The following is a 19,963-nucleotide window of genomic DNA, read 5'->3' on the forward strand; positions in this document are numbered from 1 at the left end:
TGTTGGATGATTGATTTATTAAAAAAAAAAAAATAAAAACATTTATATATTTTTTAAAATATAAAAAATATGTTTTTTTTGACTCACACAATTATTATTTCATCTGGTCACATCCCCATTGTGCAATAGAGCAAATTTAAGAAAAAAATATTATTTTTTTTTAATATTTAAAAAATTATTAAATAAAATTAAACAAATATTTAAAAAATATTTTAATTTAATTTAATTTTATATAAATTATATTTTTTTAATAAAACAAATATTTTTTATTATATTATTTTTTCTTTAAAAAAATAATTTATTTTTTAAAAAATTCAATTTAAAAAAAATCTTTATTGTATTTTTTTTTTCAAAAAATATAAATTTTTAAAAAATGTATTTAAGAAAATTATTTAAAATATTTTTTGGGCTTAAAGAACAAAAAAATATTTAATTTTTGAGAAAAAAAAATATTCTTATATTTTTTTTTTCAAAAAAATACATTTTTTAAAAAATTTATTAAAAAAAAAATTTAAAAAAATATATTTTTTAAAATTTACAAAAAATATATTTTTTTGACTTACACAATTATTATTTAAGAAAAAATATTTAATTGATTTTTTAATATTTAAAAAAAAATTTTTAAAAAAAATATTTTTAAAAAATAATTTAATTTATTCTTTACATTTTTTTTTTCAAAAAAATTATTAAAAGCATTTATTTTTAACAATTTTTTTTTTTAAATTAAAACTATATGAAAAAACATTTTTAAAAAATATTGTTAACAAAATAATTTAATTTACTCTTTACATTTTTTTTTTCAAAAAAAAAAAAACAATTAAAAACACAATTAAAAACAATTAAAAATTAAAACAATTATAAAAAACAATTTAAAAAAAATATTTTAAAAAAAATCTTTTTTACTAAAAAAATCTTTACTAATAATTTTTATCAAATTATATTTTTTTATTTTTTTTTTAATTTATTTATTAAAAAAATCCACATTTATTGCTCTTTTAACCCACTGTGCCCACAAGAAACAATAATTGTATGATTCATTTTTTTCTGCATCTGAAATTTACATGTCTAATTAAATCTTCGGTAAAAAAATATATATGGATGCAATAAGAGGTTCATGAACTTGGCTAAACGGTGAAAAAAAAATATTTAAAACTTTAGCAGCATTCATTTTTTTTTTTGCTCACAACGCCTTTGCAGTGGCTACTTTTATGTCAATATTTGCCCTTAATTGGCAAGTATGCGAACCAAAGACAAAAAAAGCAACGAGAAATAATGAAGGAGGCGTCGGCAAGGGGAACAAACAATAGTTTATAAAAAATGTGAAGTGAACGTGAAAACAATGCTAATGTAGGTCAGTTTTGTTTGGCTGAATGAAATTTTTGAACAATTCAAAAGTTTGATGGCACAAAAAAATCCGAAAATCCCGGTACCCAATTTTTTTTCTATGGAAAAAATTCAATAGTACCCCCGGGTACCCAATTTTTTCTATTGAAAAAATTCAACGGTCCTCCAGGGCCATATTTTTTCTACAGAAAAAAATTCAACGGCCCTCCAGGGCCATATTTTTTCTATAGAAAAAATTCAACGGTCACCCAGGACCATATTTTTTCTATAGAAAAAATTCAACGGTCCCCCAGGACCATATTTTTTCTATAGAAAAAATTCAACGGTCCTCCGGGACCATGTTTTTTCTATAGAAAAAATTCAACGGTCCCCCAGGACCATATTTTTTCTATAGAAAAAATTCAACGGTCCTCCGGGACCATGTTTTTTCTATAGAAAAAATTCAACGGTCCTCCGGGACCATGTATTTTCTATAGAAAAAATTCAACGGTCCTCCAGGACCATATATTTTCTATAGAAAAAATTCAACGGTCCTCCAGGACCATATTTTTTCTATAGAAAAAATTCAACGGTCCTCCAGGACCATATTTTTTCTATAGAAAAAATTCAACGGTCCTCCGGACCATATTTTTTCTATAGAAAAAATTCAACGGTCCTCCAGGACCATGTTTTTTCTATAGAAAAAATTTCGCCGGTCACCTGGGACCATGTTTTTTCTATAGAAAAAATTCCAGTGGTCCCGCAGGACCATATTTTTTCTATAGAAAAAAATCCAGTGGTCCCGCAGGACCATATTTTTTCTATAGAAAAAAATCCAGTGGTCCCCCAGGACCATGTATTTTCTATAGAAAAAATTCAACGGTCCCCCAGGACCATATTTTTTCTATAGAAAAAATTCAACGGTCCCCCAGGACCATATTTTTTCTATAGAAAAAATTCAACGGTCCCCCAGGACCATATTTTTTCTATAGAAAAAATTCCAGTGGTCCCCCAGGACCATATTTTTTCTATAGAAAAAATTCCAGTGGTCCCCCAGGACCATATTTTTTCTATAGAAAAAATTCCAGTGGTCCCCCAGGACCATATTTTTTCTATAGAAAAATTCAACGGTCCTCCAGGACCATATATTTTCTATAGAAAAAATTCAACGGTCCTCCAGGACCATATTTTTTCTATAGAAAAAATTCAACGGTCCTCCAGGACCATATTTTTTCTATAGAAAAAATTCAACGGTCCTCCAGGACCATATTTTTTCTATAGAAAAAATTCAACGGTCCTCCGGACCATATTTTTTCTATAGAAAAAATTCAACGGTCCTCCGGACCATATTTTTTCTATAGAAAAAATTCAACGGTCCTCCAGGACCATGTTTTTTCTATAGAAAAAATTTCGCCGGTCACCTGGGACCATGTTTTTTCTATAGAAAAAATTCCAGTGGTCCCGCAGGACCATATTTTTTCTATAGAAAAAAATCCAGTGGTCCCGCAGGACCATATTTTTTCTATAGAAAAAAATCCAGTGGTCCCCCAGGACCATGTATTTTCTATAGAAAAAATTCAACGGTCCCCCAGGACCATATTTTTTCTATAGAAAAAATTCAACGGTCCCCCAGGACCATATTTTTTCTATAGAAAAAATTCAACGGTCCCCCAGGACCATATTTTTTCTATAGAAAAAATTCCAGTGGTCCCCCAGGACCATATTTTTTCTATAGAAAAAATTCCAGTGGTCCCCCAGGACCATATTTTTTCTATAGAAAAATTCAACGGTTCTCCAGGACCATATTTTTTCTATAGAAAAAATTTCGGTGGTACCCCCCAGTACTCTAATTTTTTCTATAGAAAAAATTCAACGGTTCTCCAGAACCATATTTTTTCTATAGAAAAAATTCCGGAGTACCCCAGTACCCAATTTTTTATATAGAAAATATTCCGGGGTACCCCCCAGTACCCAATTTTTTTTATTATTTGTGTAACAAAATTTTTTAAATATTTTTTTAATTTTTTTTTTTAATTTTATTAATTTTTATTTAATTTGTACTTATCTTAACTTATATTCCTAAACTTAAACACCTATAATCTCTAGTCTTATATTTCGCTTGATTTTATTTCCTAAAACTACCTTTCCTCCACCCCCTGCTCCATTATGACCACTCAGCTCGTATCATATCCGCCGCCTTCTCACCAATCATAAATGAGGCGGCATTTGTATGGCAGGTGGGTGGAAAGGGTATAATACTGGTATCAGCCACCCGTAGCCTTCCAATGCCGTGGACTTGTAGCCTGGCATTGACCACAGTGCTATTGTCCGCCTCTGGCCCCATTCGACAAGTGGCCACCTGATGATGCAATGTATACGACATGACTCGAATGGAACAACGCCAATAATCATCGCTGCCAAAGTTATGGCCCTCACAGCCCGGCACTGGTATGTCATGCAGGCGGACACCCAATTTCTGCATGGCTGGCATTTGGCTAATGCGTATGACCTCTTTTATGCCCTCTAGAATATCTTCCACATCATCGGAATTGTGGAAAAATTTCGGATTGATCCTAGGCCACTCCAGGGGATTGCGATTGTGTAGCCATAGCCGTCCCACCGACTTTGGATGGAACTGCATTACCAGAAAACTGAAATGATCCGTTTGGGCATCATTAAGGGGCTTATAGACCTTGGTGTAAATTTCGGGGCGGAAATTGGCTCCTTGCAGTAGGCCCGTGCCCTCATCCGAGGCCAGGCTACCAGCCACGGTAATAAATTTCACATCGGGCATATCGTGGGGTTCCTTGGAATGTGGGGTCTTAACAAAAGTTAAAGCTTCCACACCCCCAATTGATGAGAGTACTGTTGAGGCATCCCCGGCAAAGAAGGAGGCAAACAGCCCCGGGGTGGTGTGGGACACAAAAAAGGTCTTGCCCGTCGAATTGGTGGTAAAGGTGGGACCAAAATGGCACATGTGGTCATAGAGCAGCTTACCCACCGGCAGCTCCTTGATAATAGGTACTCCAATGCCTTTGAGATTATCCTCTGGCCCAATGCCGGATAACATGAGCAGTTGCGGTGAATTGAAGGCCCCTGCCGAGAGTATTACCTCCTTCCTGGCCTTAATCGTATACAGGGTATTGCGATAGAGCAATCTCACCCCATAGGCCTGTTTGGTCTGTTTATCGATCAGGACCTTCGTCACCCTGGCCATGGTAACAATGTGCAGATTTTTCCTGGTATATCGTATGGGCTCAATATAGGCTCGATAGGCACTGTGCCTTCGCCCCTTCAAAGTGTTGGCCTGGACAAAAGACACACCCATTTGGGATTCTCCATTGTAATCGGTTTTATTGTGACCTGCCTCCTGGGCAGCCTTAACATAGGCCTTGGCCGCCTCTGTACGATAGCGTACATCCTCCACATTTAAGGGTCCCGAATGATTGTGATAGGGGGACATTGCCAGACCCTTAACCTGGGAATTTTCCGATTTCAAAAAGTAAGGCAAGACCTCATCGTAGGACCAGCCTTCATTGCCAAACTCCGCCCATCGATCGAAATCTCGACGATTTCCACGATTGTAGATCATGAAATTTATGGAACTGGTACCACCCAATATTTTACCTCTTGGCAGGGCACACTCTTGGTTATTCATGCCCAAACAGGCGGCACGCTGAGGCACTGACTTATAGCCCCAATTGGAGTGGGTCCCTTGCAAATATGCCGCCATAATCGGAATCTGATGGGGTATACTCTCCACCCCTCCAGCCTCGATAAGATACACCTGCCACTGGGGATTCTCGGATAAACGATTGGCCAGCACACAGCCAGCTGGCCCAGAGCCAACCACAATGAAGTCATATTCGGCATTTTGTTGGGGTGCTACCACAGAGACACAATGGAAGCGGTAGGGAGACAAAGAAGAAGAGAAACAATGAAAAAAATTAATGTCTGAATTAGTATTCATGGGAGGGAGTAAATTAATGACAGTAGTGTATTAAAGCGGACCAATGGCCAGCTTGAAATTTAGACCATGGCAAAAGCCATGGAAGAGATCCAAAAGAGCTAGATTTTCAAGGCCAAGTCTTTTTTTCTCAAAAAAACAAAAAAAATAGATTTGGCACAGAATTTTTTCTATAGAAAAAAACATGGTCCCAGGGGACCTCCGAATTTTTTCTATAGAAAAAAACATGGTCCCAGGGCACCGTAGAATTTTTTCTATAGAAAAAACATGGTCCAAGGGCGGCCGGCGAAATTTTTTCTATAGAAAAAACATGGTCCCAGGGCGGCAGGCGAAATTTTTTCTATAGAAAAAACATGGTCCCAGGGGGACCGGCGAAATTTTTTCTTTAGAAAAAACATGTTCCCAGGGGGACCGGCGAAATTTTTTCTATAGAAAAAACATGGTCCCAGGGGACCGCCGAATTTTTTTCTATAGAAAAAACATGGTCCCAGGGGACCGCCGAATTTTTTTCTATGGAAAAAACATGGTCCCAGGGGACCGCCGAATTTTTTTCTATAGAAAAAACATGGTCCCAGGGGACCGCCGAATTTTTTTCTATAGAAAAAACATGGTCCCAGGGGACCGCCGAATTTTTTTCTATAGAAAAAACATGGTCCCAGGGGACCGCCGAATTTTTTTCTATAGAAAAAACATGGTCCCAGGGGACCGGCGAATTTTTTTCTATAGAAAAAACATGGTCCCAGGGTACCGGCGAAATTTTTTCTATAGAAAAAACATGGTCCCAGGGTATCGTAGAATTTTTTCTATAGAAAAAACTTGGTCCCAGGGGACCGTAGAATTTTTTCTATAGAAAAAACATGGTCACCGGGGGACCGTAGAATTTTTTCTATAGAAAAAACATGGTCCCCGGGGGACCGTAGAATTTTTTCTATAGAAAAAACATGGTCCCCGGGGGACCGTAGAATTTTTTCTATAGAAAAAACTTGGTCCCAGGTCACCGGCGAAATTTTTTCTATAGAAAAAACTTGGTCCCAGGGGACCGGTGAAATTTTTTCTATAGAAAAAACTTGGTCCCAGGGGACCGGTGAAATTTTTTCTATAGAAAAAACTTGGTCCCAGGGGACCGGTGAAATTTTTTCTATAGAAAAAACTTGGTCCCAGGGGACCGGTGAAATTTTTTCTATAGAAAAAACATGGTCCCAGGGCACCGTAGAATTTTTTCTATAGAAAAAACATGGTCCCAGGGGACCGTAGAATTTTTTCTATAGAAAAAACATGGTCCCAGGGGACCGTAGAATTTTTTCTATAAAAAAAACATGGTCCCAAGGGACCGTAGAATTTTTTCTATAGAAAAAACATGGTCCCAGGGGACCGTAGAATTGTTTCTAAAGAAAAAACATGGTCCCAGGGGACGGTAGAATTGTTTCTATAGAAAAACCATGGTCCCAGGGGACCGTAGAATTTTTTCTATAGAAAAACCATGGTCCCAGGGGACCGTAGAATTTTTTCTATAGAAAAACCATGGTCCCAGGGGACCGTAGAATTTTTTCTATAGAAAAACCATGGTCCCAGGGGACCGTAGAATTTTTTCTATAGAAAAACCATGGTCCCAGGGGACCGTAGAATTTTTTCTATAGAAAAACCATGGTCCCAGGGGACCGTAGAATTTTTCTATAGAAAAAACATGGTCCCAGGGGACCGTAGAATTTTTTCTATAGAAAAAACATGGTCCCAGGGGACCGTAGAATTTTTTCTATAGAAAAAAACATGGTCCCAGGGGACCGTAGAATTTTTTCTATAGAAAAAACATGGTCCCAGGGGACCGTAGAATTTTTCTATAGAAAAAACATGGTCCCAGGGGACCGTAGAATTTTTTCTATAGAAAAAACATGGTCCCAGGGGACCGTAGAATTTTTTCTATAGAAAAAACATGGTCCCAGGGGACCGTAGAATTTTTTCTATAGAAAAAACATGGTCCCAGGGGACCGTAGAATTTTTTCTATAGAAAAAACATGGTCCCAGGGGACCGTAGAATTTTTTCTATAGAAAAAACATGGTCCCAGGGGACCGTAGAATTTTTTCTATAGAAAAAACATGGTCCCAGGGGACCGTAGAATTTTTTCTATAGAAAAAACATGGTCCCAGGGGACCGTAGAATTTTTTCTATAGAAAAAACATGGTCCCAGGGGACCGTAGAATTTTTTCTATAGAAAAAACATGGTCCCAGGGGACCGTAGAATTTTTTCTATAGAAAAAACATGTTCCCGGGGGACCGTAGAATTTTTTCTATAGAAAAAACATGGTCCCAGGGGACCGTAGAATTTTTTCTGTAGAAAAAACATCGGCCCAGGGGACCGTAGAATTTTTTCTGTAGAAAAAACATCGGCCCAGGGGACCGTAGAATTTTTTCTATAGAAAAAACATCGGCCCAGGGGACCGTAGAATTTTTTCTATAGAAAAAACATCGGCCCAGGGGACCGTAGAATTTTTTCTATAGAAAAAACATCGGCCCAGGGGATCGTAGAATTTTTTCTATAGAAAAAACATGGTCCCAGGGGACCGTAGAATTTTTTCTATAAAAAAAACATGGTCCCAGGGGACCGTAGAATTTTTTCTATAGAAAAAACATGGTCCCAGGGGACCGTAGAATTTTTTCTATAGAAAAAACATGGTCCCCGGGGACCGTAGAATTTTTTCTATAGAAAAAACATGGTCCCCGGGGACCGTAGAATTTTTTCTATAGAAAAAACATGGTCCCCGGGGACCGTAGAATTTTTTCTATAGAAAAAACATCGGCCCAGGGAACCGTAGAATTTTTTCTATAGAAAAAACATGGTCCCAGGGGACCGTAGAATTTTTTCTATAGAAAAAACATGGTCCCAGGGGACCGTAGAATTTTTTCTATAAAAAAAACATGGTCCCAAGGGACCGTAGAATTTTTTCTATAGAAAAAACATGGTCCCAGGGGACCGTAGAATTGTTTCTAAAGAAAAAACATGGTCCCAGGGGACGGTAGAATTGTTTCTATAGAAAAACCATGGTCCCAGGGGACCGTAGAATTTTTTCTATAGAAAAACCATGGTCCCAGGGGACCGTAGAATTTTTTCTATAGAAAAACCATGGTCCCAGGGGACCGTAGAATTTTTTCTATAGAAAAACCATGGTCCCAGGGGACCGTAGAATTTTTTCTATAGAAAAACCATGGTCCCAGGGGACCGTAGAATTTTTTCTATAGAAAAAACCATGGTCCCAGGGGACCGTAGAATTTTTTCTATAGAAAAAACATGGTCCCAGGGGACCGTAGAATTTTTTCTATAGAAAAACATGGTCCCAGGGGACCGTAGAATTTTTCTATAGAAAAAACATGGTCCCAGGGGACCGTAGAATTTTTTCTATAGAAAAAAACATGGTCCCAGGGGACCGTAGAATTTTTTCTATAGAAAAAACATGGTCCCAGGGGACCGTAGAATTTTTTCTATAGAAAAAACATGGTCCCAGGGGACCGTAGAATTTTTTCTATAGAAAAAACATGGTCCCAGGGGACCGTAGAATTTTTTCTATAGAAAAAACATGGTCCCAGGGGACCGTAGAATTTTTTCTATAGAAAAAACATGGTCCCAGGGGACCGTAGAATTTTTTCTATAGAAAAAAACATGGTCCCAGGGGACCGTAGAATTTTTTCTATAGAAAAAACATGGTCCCAGGGGACCGTAGAATTTTTTCTATAGAAAAAACATGGTCCCAGGGGACCGTAGAATTTTTTCTATAGAAAAAACATGGTCCCAGGGGACCGTAGAATTTTTTCTATAGAAAAAAACATGTTCCCGGGGACCGTAGAATTTTTTCTATAGAAAAAACATGGTCCCAGGGGGACCGTAGAATTTTTTCTGTAGAAAAAACATCGGCCCAGGGGACCGTAGAATTTTTTCTGTAGAAAAAACATCGGCCCAGGGGACCGTAGAATTTTTTCTATAGAAAAAACATCGGCCCAGGGGACCGTAGAATTTTTTCTATAGAAAAAACATCGGCCCAGGGGACCGTAGAATTTTTTCTATAGAAAAAACATCGGCCCAGGGGACCGTAGAATTTTTTCTATAGAAAAAACATCGGCCCAGGGGATCGTAGAATTTTTTCTATAGAAAAAACATGGTCCCAGGGGACCGTAGAATTTTTTCTATAAAAAAAACATGGTCCCAGGGGACCGTAGAATTTTTTCTATAGAAAAAACATGGTCCCAGGGGACCGTAGAATTTTTTCTATAGAAAAAACATGGTCCCCGGGGACCGTAGAATTTTTTCTATAGAAAAAACATGGTCCCCGGGGACCGTAGAATTTTTTCTATAGAAAAAACATGGTCCCCGGGGACCGTAGAATTTTTTCTATAGAAAAAACATCGGCCCAGGGAACCGTAGAATTTTTTCTATAGAAAAAACATGGTCCCAGGGCAGCGTAGAATTTTTTCTATAGAAAAAACATCGGCCCAGGGGATCGTAGAATTTTTTCTATAGAAAAAACATGGTCCCAGGGGACCGTAGAATTTTTTCTATAGAAAAAAACATGGTCCCAGGGGACCGTAGAATTTTTTCTATAGAAAAAACATGGTCCCAGGGGACCGTAGAATTTTTTCTATAGAAAAAACATGGTCCCCGGGGACCGTAGAATTTTTTCTATAGAAAAAACATGGTCCCCGGGGACCGTAGAATTTTTTCTATAGAAAAAACATCGGCCCAGGGAACCGTAGAATTTTTTCTATAGAAAAAACATCGGCCCAGGGAACCGTAGAATTTTTTCTATAGAAAAAACATGGTCCCAGGGCAGCGTAGAATTTTTTCTATAGAAAAAACATCGGCCCAGGGGATCGTAGAATTTTTTCTATAGAAAAAACATGGTCCCAGGGGACCGTAGAATTTTTTCTATAGAAAAAACATCGGCCCAGGGAACCGTAGAATTTTTTCTATAGAAAAAACATGGTCCCAGGGGACCGTAGAATTTGTTCTATAAAAAAAACATGGTCCCAGGGGACCTCCGATTTTTTTCTAGAGAAAAAACATGGTCCCAGGGACCTCTGAATTTTTTCTAGAGAAAAAGTATGGTCCGCAGGAACCTGCAAGACCTTCACATTTATTTTTTAAATTTTATTCCATTTTTCCTCTTTCCACTATTTTTCCCCCGTTTTGTTTTCTTATTCCAACCTACCATCATTGTAAAGATTCTGTTTGAATATATTTCCCAGTCCAATATTGAACATTTGTGACAGGAACTGTTTATCCGCAAGGGCGAGAGGCAGCAGGAAAGCTGCCCAACAGCTAATCACTATCCCATGCATGCTAATCCCAGCGATGACGGAGCACCGACTCCAATATTTGTAGTAATAATTACAACAACAAATATTCTTCAATATTTAAATGTTTGTTGTGTGTGCCCGGAATTCTCAAAGTTACGCACGCGTTATACCGTCCGTTGCCGTAGCGTTTAAAATTACAAATGAGCTTGTTCGTCAACTGCCATAAGTTTGTTCTTTGTTAGCTGGGTTGTGGCCAAAACCGCTTGCATGATGAGTGAGCATAATTTCTTGTTCCATTGTATTTGCTATTGTTGTATTTATTGGCAGGTTTCAGGTTCTCTTGATCAATTCTACACCGATCGTCATCATTATGGTCTGCCGACCATAATTACTTTTCTCTATTCCATTAGAGAGTTAATTACGGATCTTAGAATTCCTTGCTGTTCTGTTTTGCCTGGGGACAATGGCAGCAGGTTCTTAGACACGTGGGGTCTAGGAGGAGCTAAAAGAAAAGAAAAATTTAAAAATTAAAAATTATGTGGTCCCCCAGGACCATATTTTTTCTATGGAAAAAATTCTACGGTCCCCTGGGACCATTTTTTTCTATAGAAAAAATTCTACGGTCCCCTGGGACCATTTTTTTCTATAGAAAAAATTCTACGGTCCCCTGGGACCATTTTTTTCTATAGAAAAAATTCTACGGTCCCCTGGGACCATTTTTTTCTATAGAAAAAATTCTACGGTCCCCTGGGACCTTGTTTTTTTTCTAAAGAAAAAAAATTCGCCGGTCCCCTGGGACCTTGTTTTTTTTCTATAGAAAAAAATTCGCCGGTCCCCTGGGACCTTGTTTTTTTCTAATGAAAAAAATTCGCCGGTCCCCTGGGACCTTGTTTTTTTCTAATGAAAAAAATTCGCCGGTCCCCTGGGACCTTTTTTTTCTAAAGAAAAAAATTCGCCGGTCCCCTGGGACCATGTTTTTTCCTATAGAAAAAAATTCGCCGGTCCCCTGGGACCATGTTTTTTCCTATAGAAAAAAATTCGCCGGTCCCCTGGGACCATGTTTTTTTCTATAGAAAAAATTTCGCCGGTCACGTGGGACCATGTTTTTTCTATAGAAAAAAATTCGCCGGTCCCCCGGGGACCAAGTTTTTTCTATAGAAAAAAATTCGCCGGTCCCCCGGGGACCAAGTTTTTTCTATAGAAAAAATTTCGCCGGTCCCCTGGGACCAAGTTTTTTCTATAGAAAAAATTTCGCCGGTCCCCTGGGACCAAGTTTTTTCTATAGAAAAAATTTCGCCGGTCCCCTGGGACCAAGTTTTTTCTATAGAAAAAATTTCGCCGGTCCCCTGGGACCAAGTTTTTTCTATAGAAAAAATTTCGCCGGTCCCCTGGGACCAAGTTTTTTCTATAGAAAAAATTTCGCCGGTCCCCTGGGACCAAGTTTTTTCTATAGAAAAAAAATCGCCGGTCCCCTCGGGGCCAAGTTTTTTCTATAGAAAAAAATTCGCCGGTCCCCTGGGACTAGGTCACCTGGTCTGGGAACTTCCAGCTAGTCCTGGTGAATCCTGTGAATATGGGAGAACATTTGAAACCTGAAATTATTTCTAATCAAAGAAATTCCTTTCAACATAACAGGAAGTGGATTGAAGAAGCTTCTCATGTTTGTAGGAAAAACCTGATTCTACCAAGAAAATTGCCTGCTTCTTCTCTCTAAGGCCATCTGTCGATTGAGGGATTCAATATTTCTTATATTTATGAATGTTCGCATGACATGATCTGTCATGTTGAACATGAGATATTTTTTTCCAAATTTTGTAATAAATCAAATCTCCTATCCAAGCTGCTCATTTCAGTCGGAAATTATTATTTAACGCCTCTTTTTTGTGCTGTAGCATATTTTTTATGACCAGAAGCAGGGCAGCGAAAAAAAAAAAAAAAAAAAAAAAAAAAAAAAACAATAACAAACTATTGTGAATAAATTTTCAAAATTTGATGTAAAAAAAACAACACCAAGAAAAAAATACCGGCAAGCACATGATGATATGTGAGTTATCTGCCTCTAGGCTGGCAGACAGTCAATCATGTCGCGTAGACCCTTAAAGAGACAGCGAGTAAACCTGAGGGAAATAATTAAATAAAATTGAGAAAAAAAAAAATCAATTGAAGCTTTTGTTTTGACAATAAAGGTGTTTGAATAGAACAATAATAAAAACAACAACAACAAGAAAGAATAGCTAACTTGGGAAGAAGCAAAAATTTGGCGAAGAAAGAAATGTGACCTAAAAATAGAACCCAAAAAATATGAAATATTTTGCAGAGATGGGAATGGGGGATCAAATGTTTTTTCTCACAATATTGAAATCGATTTTCCTGAAATTTAAAAATTCCCTACATTTCCCCCTATTTTTGCTTTATCACATTTCTTTATTCGGAAGAAAAAAAAAACAAAAAAAAAAAAACAAAAAAAAAAAAAAAACAACAAAAAAATTAAAAAAAAAATATTTTGAAATTTTTGAGATGAATTGAATAAATTTTTGTTTTGATACTCCAAACTCATCTCTAAAAAAATCTGAATTCTCTCAACTAATTAACATAAAGAAGAAAATAATGAAGAACTGAATGAAATGATTGTTTGCCATACCATGCGTCGTCATAGAGTTCAGTGACCACGACAAGTGAAATGTGCGGATTGATAGCTGGCCCATAAACCCCCAAACACGCATTACCTCATAGGTCAGGCAGACATAGGTAATTGCCAATTAGGCCAATAAAGATTACGTTTTCTTGAAATTATGTCTAGACCGAAAATTATTGCAGAGATCAAAAATCGAGATTTTAGCAAAAAAAAAAAAAACTCAAAAATTTTTATCAGAATTTTTTCTTTAGAAAAAATAAGGTCCTTGGGTACCACCAAAATTTTTTCTATAGAAAAAATCAGGTCCTAGGGGACCACGGAATTTTTTCGTTAGAAAAAATAAGGTCTTAGGGGACCAGCGAAATTTTTTCTATAGAAAAAATATGGTCCCAGGGGACCACGGAATTTTTTCTATAGAAAAAACATGGTCCCAGGGGACCGGCGAAATTTTTTCTATAGAAAAAACATGGTCCCAGGGGACCGGCGAAATTTTTTCTATAGAAAAAACATGGTCCCAGGGGACCGGCGAAATTTTTTCTATAGAAAAAAACATGGTCCCAGGGGACCGGCGAAATTTTTTCTATAGAAAAAACATGGTCCCAGGGGACCGGCGAAATTTTTTCTATAGAAAAAACATGGTCCCAGGGGACCGGCGAAATTTTTTCTATAGAAAAAACATGGTCCCAGGGGACCGGCGAAATTTTTTCTATAGAAAAAACATGGTCCCAGGGGACCGACGAAATTTTTTCTATAGAAAAAACATGGTCCCAGGGGACCGACGAAATTTTTTCTATAGAAAAAACATGGTCCCAGGGGACCGACGAAATTTTTTCTATAGAAAAAACATGGTCCCAGGGGACCGACGAAATTTTTTCTATAGAAAAAACATGGTCCCAGGGGACCGACGAAATTTTTTCTATAGAAAAAACATGGTCCCAGGGGACCGACGAAATTTTTTCTATAGAAAAAACATGGTCCCAGGGGACCGACGAAATTTTTTCTATAGAAAAAACATGGTCCCAGGGGACCGACGAAATTTTTTCTATAGAAAAAACATGGTCCCAGGGGACCGACGAAATTTTTTCTATAGAAAAAACATGGTCCCAGGGGACCGACGAAATTTTTTCTATAGAAAAAACATGGTCCCAGGGGACCGACGAAATTTTTTCTATAGAAAAAACATGGTCCCAGGGGACCGACGAAATTTTTTCTATAGAAAAAACATGGTCCCAGGGGACCGACGAAATTTTTTCTATAGAAAAAACATGGTCCCAGGGGACCGACGAAATTTTTTCTATAGAAAAAACATGGTCCCAGGGGACCGACGAAATTTTTTCTATAGAAAAAACATGGTCCCAGGGGACCGACGAAATTTTTTTCTATAGAAAAAACTTGGTCCCAGGGGACCGTAGAATTTTTTCTATAGAAAAAACTTGGTCCCAGGGGACCGTAGAATTTTTTCTATAGAAAAAACTTGGTCCCAGGGGACCGTAGAATTTTTTCTATAGAAAAAACTTGGTCCCAGGGGACCGTAGAATTTTTTCTATAGAAAAAACTTGGTCCCAAGGCACCGTAGAATTTTTTCTATAGAAAAAACATGGTCCCAGGGGACCGTAGAATTTTTTCTATAAAAAAATATTTTCTTGTATAGCTTTTTTGTTGTAATTAATTATTTTTATATATTTTAAATAATTATTATTTATTAATAATAAATTAAATAAATACTTATTCTATTTTTTTAAATTAATTCAAGACGAAAACAAATTTATATGGCGTATCTCCTATTCAGCCAATAATCCTTTATCATATCCGCCGCCTTCTCACCAATCATAAATGAGGCGGCATTTGTGTGGCAGGTGGGTGGAAAGGGTATAATACTGGTATCAGCCACCCGTAGCCTTCCAATGCCGTGGACTTGTAGCCGGGCATTGACTACAGTGCTATTGTCCGCTGCCGGTCCCATTCGACAAGTGGCCACCTGATGATGCAATGTATACGACATGACTCGAATGGAACAACGCCAATAGTCATCGCTGTCAAAGCGGTGGCCCTCACAGCCCGGCACTGGTATGTCATGCAGGCGGACACCCAATTTCTGCATGGCTGGCATTTTGCTAATGCGTATGACTTCCTTAATGCCCGCCAGAATATCTTCCACATCATCGGAATTGTGGAAAAATTTTGGATTGATTCTCGGCCATTCGAGGGGATTGCGATTGTGTAGCCATAGCCGTCCCACGGACTTGGGGTGGAACTGCATTACCAGAAAACTGAAATGATCCGTTTGGGCATCATTGAGAGGCTTATAGACCTTGTTGTAAATTTCCCGCCTGAAATTGGCACCCTCTGTTAGGCCTGTGCCCTCATCCGAGGCCAGGCTGCCAGCCACGGTAATAAATTCCACATCTGGCATATCGTGGGGTTCCTTGGAGTGTGGGGTCTTGGCAAAGGTAAGGGCTTCCACACCCCCAATCGAGGATAAAAATGTCGAAGGGTTGCCACTGGCAAAGGACTTCAGATCCTGGGCCCCGATTTTGGCAAGGGATAAAGTATTGCCCGTTGAATTGGTGGTAAAGGTGGGACCAAAATGGCTCATGTGGTCATAGAGCAGCTTACCCACCGGCAGTGCCTTGATAATTGGTACTCGAATGCCTTTTAGATTATCCTCTGGCCCAATGCCGGATAACATGAGCAGTTGTGGCGAATTGAAGGCCCCTGCCGAGAGTATTACCTCCTGTCTGGCCTTGATGGTGTACAGGGTATTGCGATAGAGCAGCCTTACCCCATAGGCCTGTTTGGTCTGTTTATCGATCAGGACCTTGGTCACCCTGGCCATGGTAACAATGTGCAGATTTTTTCTTGTGTGTCGGATGGGTTCTATATAGGCCCGAAAGGCACTCTGGCGTCTGCCATTCAGGGTATTTGCCTGGACATAGGATACCCCCATTTGAGACTCACCATTATAATCTGTCCTCCTGTGGCCTGCCTGCTGGGCTGCCTTGAGATAGGCATGGACAGCCTCGGTGCGATAGCGTACATCTTCCACATTTAAGGGTCCGGTACGATTGTGATAGGGTGAACGCTCCAAACCGTTTACATAACAATTTTCGGATTTTTTAAAGTATGGCAGGACATCCTGATATGACCATCCAGGGTTGCCAAACTCCGCCCATCTGTCGAAATCTCGACGATTTCCACGATTGTAGATCATGAAATTTATTGAACTGGTACCACCCAATATTTTACCCCTCGGCAGGGCACATTCCTGGTTGTTCATGCCAAAACAGGCGGCTCGCTGAGGCACCGACTTGTAGCCCCAATTGGAATGGGTTGCCTGTAGCAAAGGGGCAGCTATTGGAATTTGATGAGCTATAGTTTCAACACCACCCGCTTCGATTAGGTAGACCTGCCATCGGGGATTCTCAGACAAACGATTGGCCAAGACACAGCCAGCTGGCCCAGAGCCAACCACAATGAAGTCGTAGACGGCGTTGTGATGGGGGGCTAAGGAAAAAATAAAAAATTAAAAAAAAAATCTTCAGAATTTTTTAAAAATATTTTTAAAGGTCCTTCCACAAACGTGGGTTTTTAAAAAATATTTTTTAAAAGTCCTTCCACAAACGTGGATTTTTTAAAAATATTTTTTAAAGGTCCTTCCACAAACGTGGGTTTTTTAAAAATATTTTTTAAAAGTCCTTCCACAAACGTGGACTTTTTAAAAAATATTTTTTAAAGGTCCTTCCACAAACGTGGATTTTTTAAAAATATTTTTTAAAGGTCCTTCCACAAACGTGGGTTTTTTAAAAATATTTTTTAAAAGTCCTTCCACAAACGTGGACTTTTTAAAAATATTTTTTAAAAGTCCTTCTACAAACGTGGATTTTTTAAAAATATTTTTTTAAAGTCCTTCCACAAACGTGGACTTTTTAAAAATATTTTTTAAAGGTCTTTCCACAAACGTGGATTTTTTAAAAATATTTTTTAATGACCCTTTGACAAACGTGGATTTTTTTGAAAAATATTTTTTAAAGGTCCTTCCAAAAAACGTGGATTTTTTAAAAATATTTTTAAACGATCCTTCCACAAACGTGGATTTCTTAAAAATATTTTCTTAAAAATCCTTCCACAAACGTAGATTTTTTAAAAATATTTTTTAAAGGTCCTTCCACAAACGTGGATTTTTTTAAAAATATTTTTTAAAGGTCCTTCCACAAATGTGGATTTTTAAAAAATATTTTTAAAGGTCTTCAATACCCACCATCATTGTAAAGATTCTGTTTCACCACATTTCCGATGCCCAAATTCAAAATTTGCGACCAGATTTGTCTATCACACCGTCCAAAACTCAATATCCCCAGTAGAGTTAACAAAAAACTCCAATGCATGGCACTCGATTGTTTAGATTCGCGAACGATTTAAAGTTTTTTTTTTCACTTCCGCATCGGAAGATGCTTTCTCTGCAAATAATCCAAATCTCGATGGCTATGCCTTTGCAGCCCCGAAATTTTGTTTTGTTACAAATACCGTTTCATTGTTATTCGATCAATTTGACAATCGAAAATTATATTCAAAATATTTGCATCTATGAATATTGGTTGAAAATATTTCTTGGCTAGCATTGTGACGTCATTGCATTACAAATTATGTTGCGAAAAAAAAAAAAAATTGGGGGAAAGGAGGAACTTATGTAAACAAATAACTGCATCAGTATCACCTGATTGTGTTGTTGAAATATTTATTCAAATATCGTGTGAAAATAATTTGTTGTTGGAAATTAATGATATTTTTTCAATTTTTTTAAATATTTTTTTAATATAACAAGACGTAGATTTTTCAAAAAATATTTTTTTATAATATTACCAGATGTTGATTTTGTAAAAAATATTTTTTCAAAGGATTATAGACTTGATTTTTTTTTAAATATTTTTTCAAAACTTACAGACGTGGATTTTCTTAAAAATATTTTTTCAAAATATTACAGACTTGGATTTTTTTATAAATATTATTTCAAAATATTACAGACGTGGATTTTTTTTAAATATTATTTCAAAGTTTTAACAGACGTGGATTTTTTAAAAAATATTTTTTCAAAGTTTTAACAGACGCGGATTTTTTAAAAAAATATTTTTTCAAAGTTTTAACAGACGTGGATTTTTTTAAAAATATTTTTTTTTCAAAATATTATAGTCGTGGATTTTTTTTAAATATATATTTTTTAAATATTATAGACGTGGATTTTTTAAAAATATTTTTTCAAAATATTATAGACGTGTTTTTTTTTTAAATATATATATTTTTTTAAATATTACAGACGGGGATTTTTTATAAAAAAATATTTTTTTCAAAATATTACATGAAGAAGATTTTTTAAAAAATATTTTTTCAAAATATTACATGACGTGGATTTTTAAGAACTTTTTTTTTTTAATATTTCCAGACGTGGATTTTTTTTAAAAATATTTTTTCAAAGTTTTAACAGACGTGGATTTTTTAAAAAATATTTTTTTTTAAGATTTAACAGACGTGGATTTTTTAAAAAGTATTTTTCCAAAGTTTTAATAATAGTGGATTTTTTTTAAAAATATTTTTTAAAAGTTTTAACAGACGTGAATTCTTTAAATTTTTTTTCATAGTATTAACAGACGTGAATTCTTTAAATAATTTTTTTTTCAAAGTCTTAACAGACGTGGATTTAAAAAAAAAAAATTTCGAAGTTTTAACAGACGTGGATTTTTTTAAAAAAATATTTTTTTTCAAAGTTTTACAGACGTGGATTTTTAGAAAAAAATATTTTTTCAAAGTTCTAACAGACGTGGATTTTTTAAAAAAATATTTTTTCAAAAATTTAACAGTCGTGAATTCTTAAAAAAAAATTTTCAATGTCTTAACAGACGTGAATTCTTTAAAAACAAATTTTCAATGTCTTAATAGACGTGGATTTTTTAAAAAAATATTTTATTTTTAAATTTTACCAGACGTGGATTTTTTAAAAAATATTTTATTTTAAAATTTTACCAGACGTGGATTTTTTAAAAAATATTTTATTTTAAAATTTTACCAGACGTGGATTTTTTAAAAAATATTTTATTTTAAAATTTTAACAGACGTGGATTTTATAAAAAATATATATTCTAAATATTATTAAACGTGGATTTTTTTAAAAAATAGTTTTTCAAAATATTATTAAACGTGGATTTTTTTAAAAAATAGTTTTTCAAAATATTATCAGACGTGGATATTTTAGAAAATATTTTTTTGAAATATTATAGGACGTAGATTTTTTAAAAAATACAAAACATATTTTTTCAAAGTCTCAACAGACGTGGATTTCTTAAAAAAAATATTTTTTCACAGTTTTAACAGACGTGGATTTTTTAAAAAATATTTTTTAAAGTTTTAACAGAAATGTGAATTTTTTAAAAAATATTTTTTCACAGTTTTAACAGAAATGTGGATTTTTTAAAAAATATTTTTTCAAAGTTTCAACTGACGTGGGTATTTATAAAAAATATTTTTTTACCTTTTAACTGACTTGGTTTTTTTTTAAATATATTTTCAAAATAGCAATAGATGTGGATTTTATAAAAAATATTTTTTCAAAATAGCAATAGACGTGGATTTTATAAAAAATAAATAAAAAAAATTTAAATTATCAGACCTGGATAAAAAAAATATTTTTTTAAATTACCAGACGTTAATAAAAGAAAAAATTAAAATTACTAAACGTGGATTTCTAAAATATTTTTTGTTAATA

At 35.9% G+C, this 19,963-nt stretch overlaps 3 protein-coding genes across 5 annotated transcripts in view; 1 reads left to right on the forward strand and 2 right to left on the reverse strand.

The window, feature by feature from the left end:
* The window catches only part of LOC105261991 (flotillin-2), a 525,605-nt gene that overhangs the window by 46,668 nt on the left and 458,974 nt on the right, over positions 1-19,963 (forward strand). The gene's annotated exons all lie outside the window — the stretch shown is intronic.
* Positions 3,452-10,818, reverse strand: LOC101901552 (glucose dehydrogenase [FAD, quinone]-like). Its single transcript, XM_059122412.1, has 2 exons — positions 10,487-10,818; positions 3,452-5,208 (listed from the first exon to the last, which is right to left on the reverse strand). The coding sequence occupies exons 1-2, from the start codon at positions 10,614-10,616 to the stop codon at positions 3,488-3,490; spliced, it is 1,851 nt and encodes a 616-aa protein (XP_058978395.1). The 5' UTR covers positions 10,617-10,818; the 3' UTR covers positions 3,452-3,487.
* LOC101888618 (glucose dehydrogenase [FAD, quinone]-like) lies at positions 14,975-16,707 on the reverse strand. The gene has a single exon (XM_005191667.3). The coding sequence runs from the start codon at positions 16,484-16,486 to the stop codon at positions 14,975-14,977; it is 1,512 nt and encodes a 503-aa protein (XP_005191724.3). The 5' UTR covers positions 16,487-16,707.

The sequence above is a fragment of the Musca domestica genome, unplaced genomic scaffold (assembly GCF_030504385.1).
Source record: "Musca domestica strain aabys unplaced genomic scaffold, Musca_domestica.polishedcontigs.V.1.1 20, whole genome shotgun sequence".
Lineage (NCBI taxonomy): Eukaryota > Metazoa > Arthropoda > Insecta > Diptera > Muscidae > Musca > Musca domestica.

Excerpts from the sequence above, each read along its gene's own strand:
- LOC101901552 (XM_059122412.1), bottom strand. The coding sequence starts at position 10,616 with ATGCATGGGATAGTGATTAGCTGTTGGGCAGCTTTCCTGCTGCCTCTC. Across the intron at positions 5,209-10,486 it reads ACAGAATCTTTACAATGATG|CACCCCAACAAAATGCCGAA; the intron begins GTAGGTTGGAAT and ends TCTCTGTGGTAG.
- LOC101888618 (XM_005191667.3), bottom strand. The coding sequence starts at position 16,486 with ATGAACAACCAGGAATGTGCCCTGCCGAGGGGTAAAATATTGGGTGGT.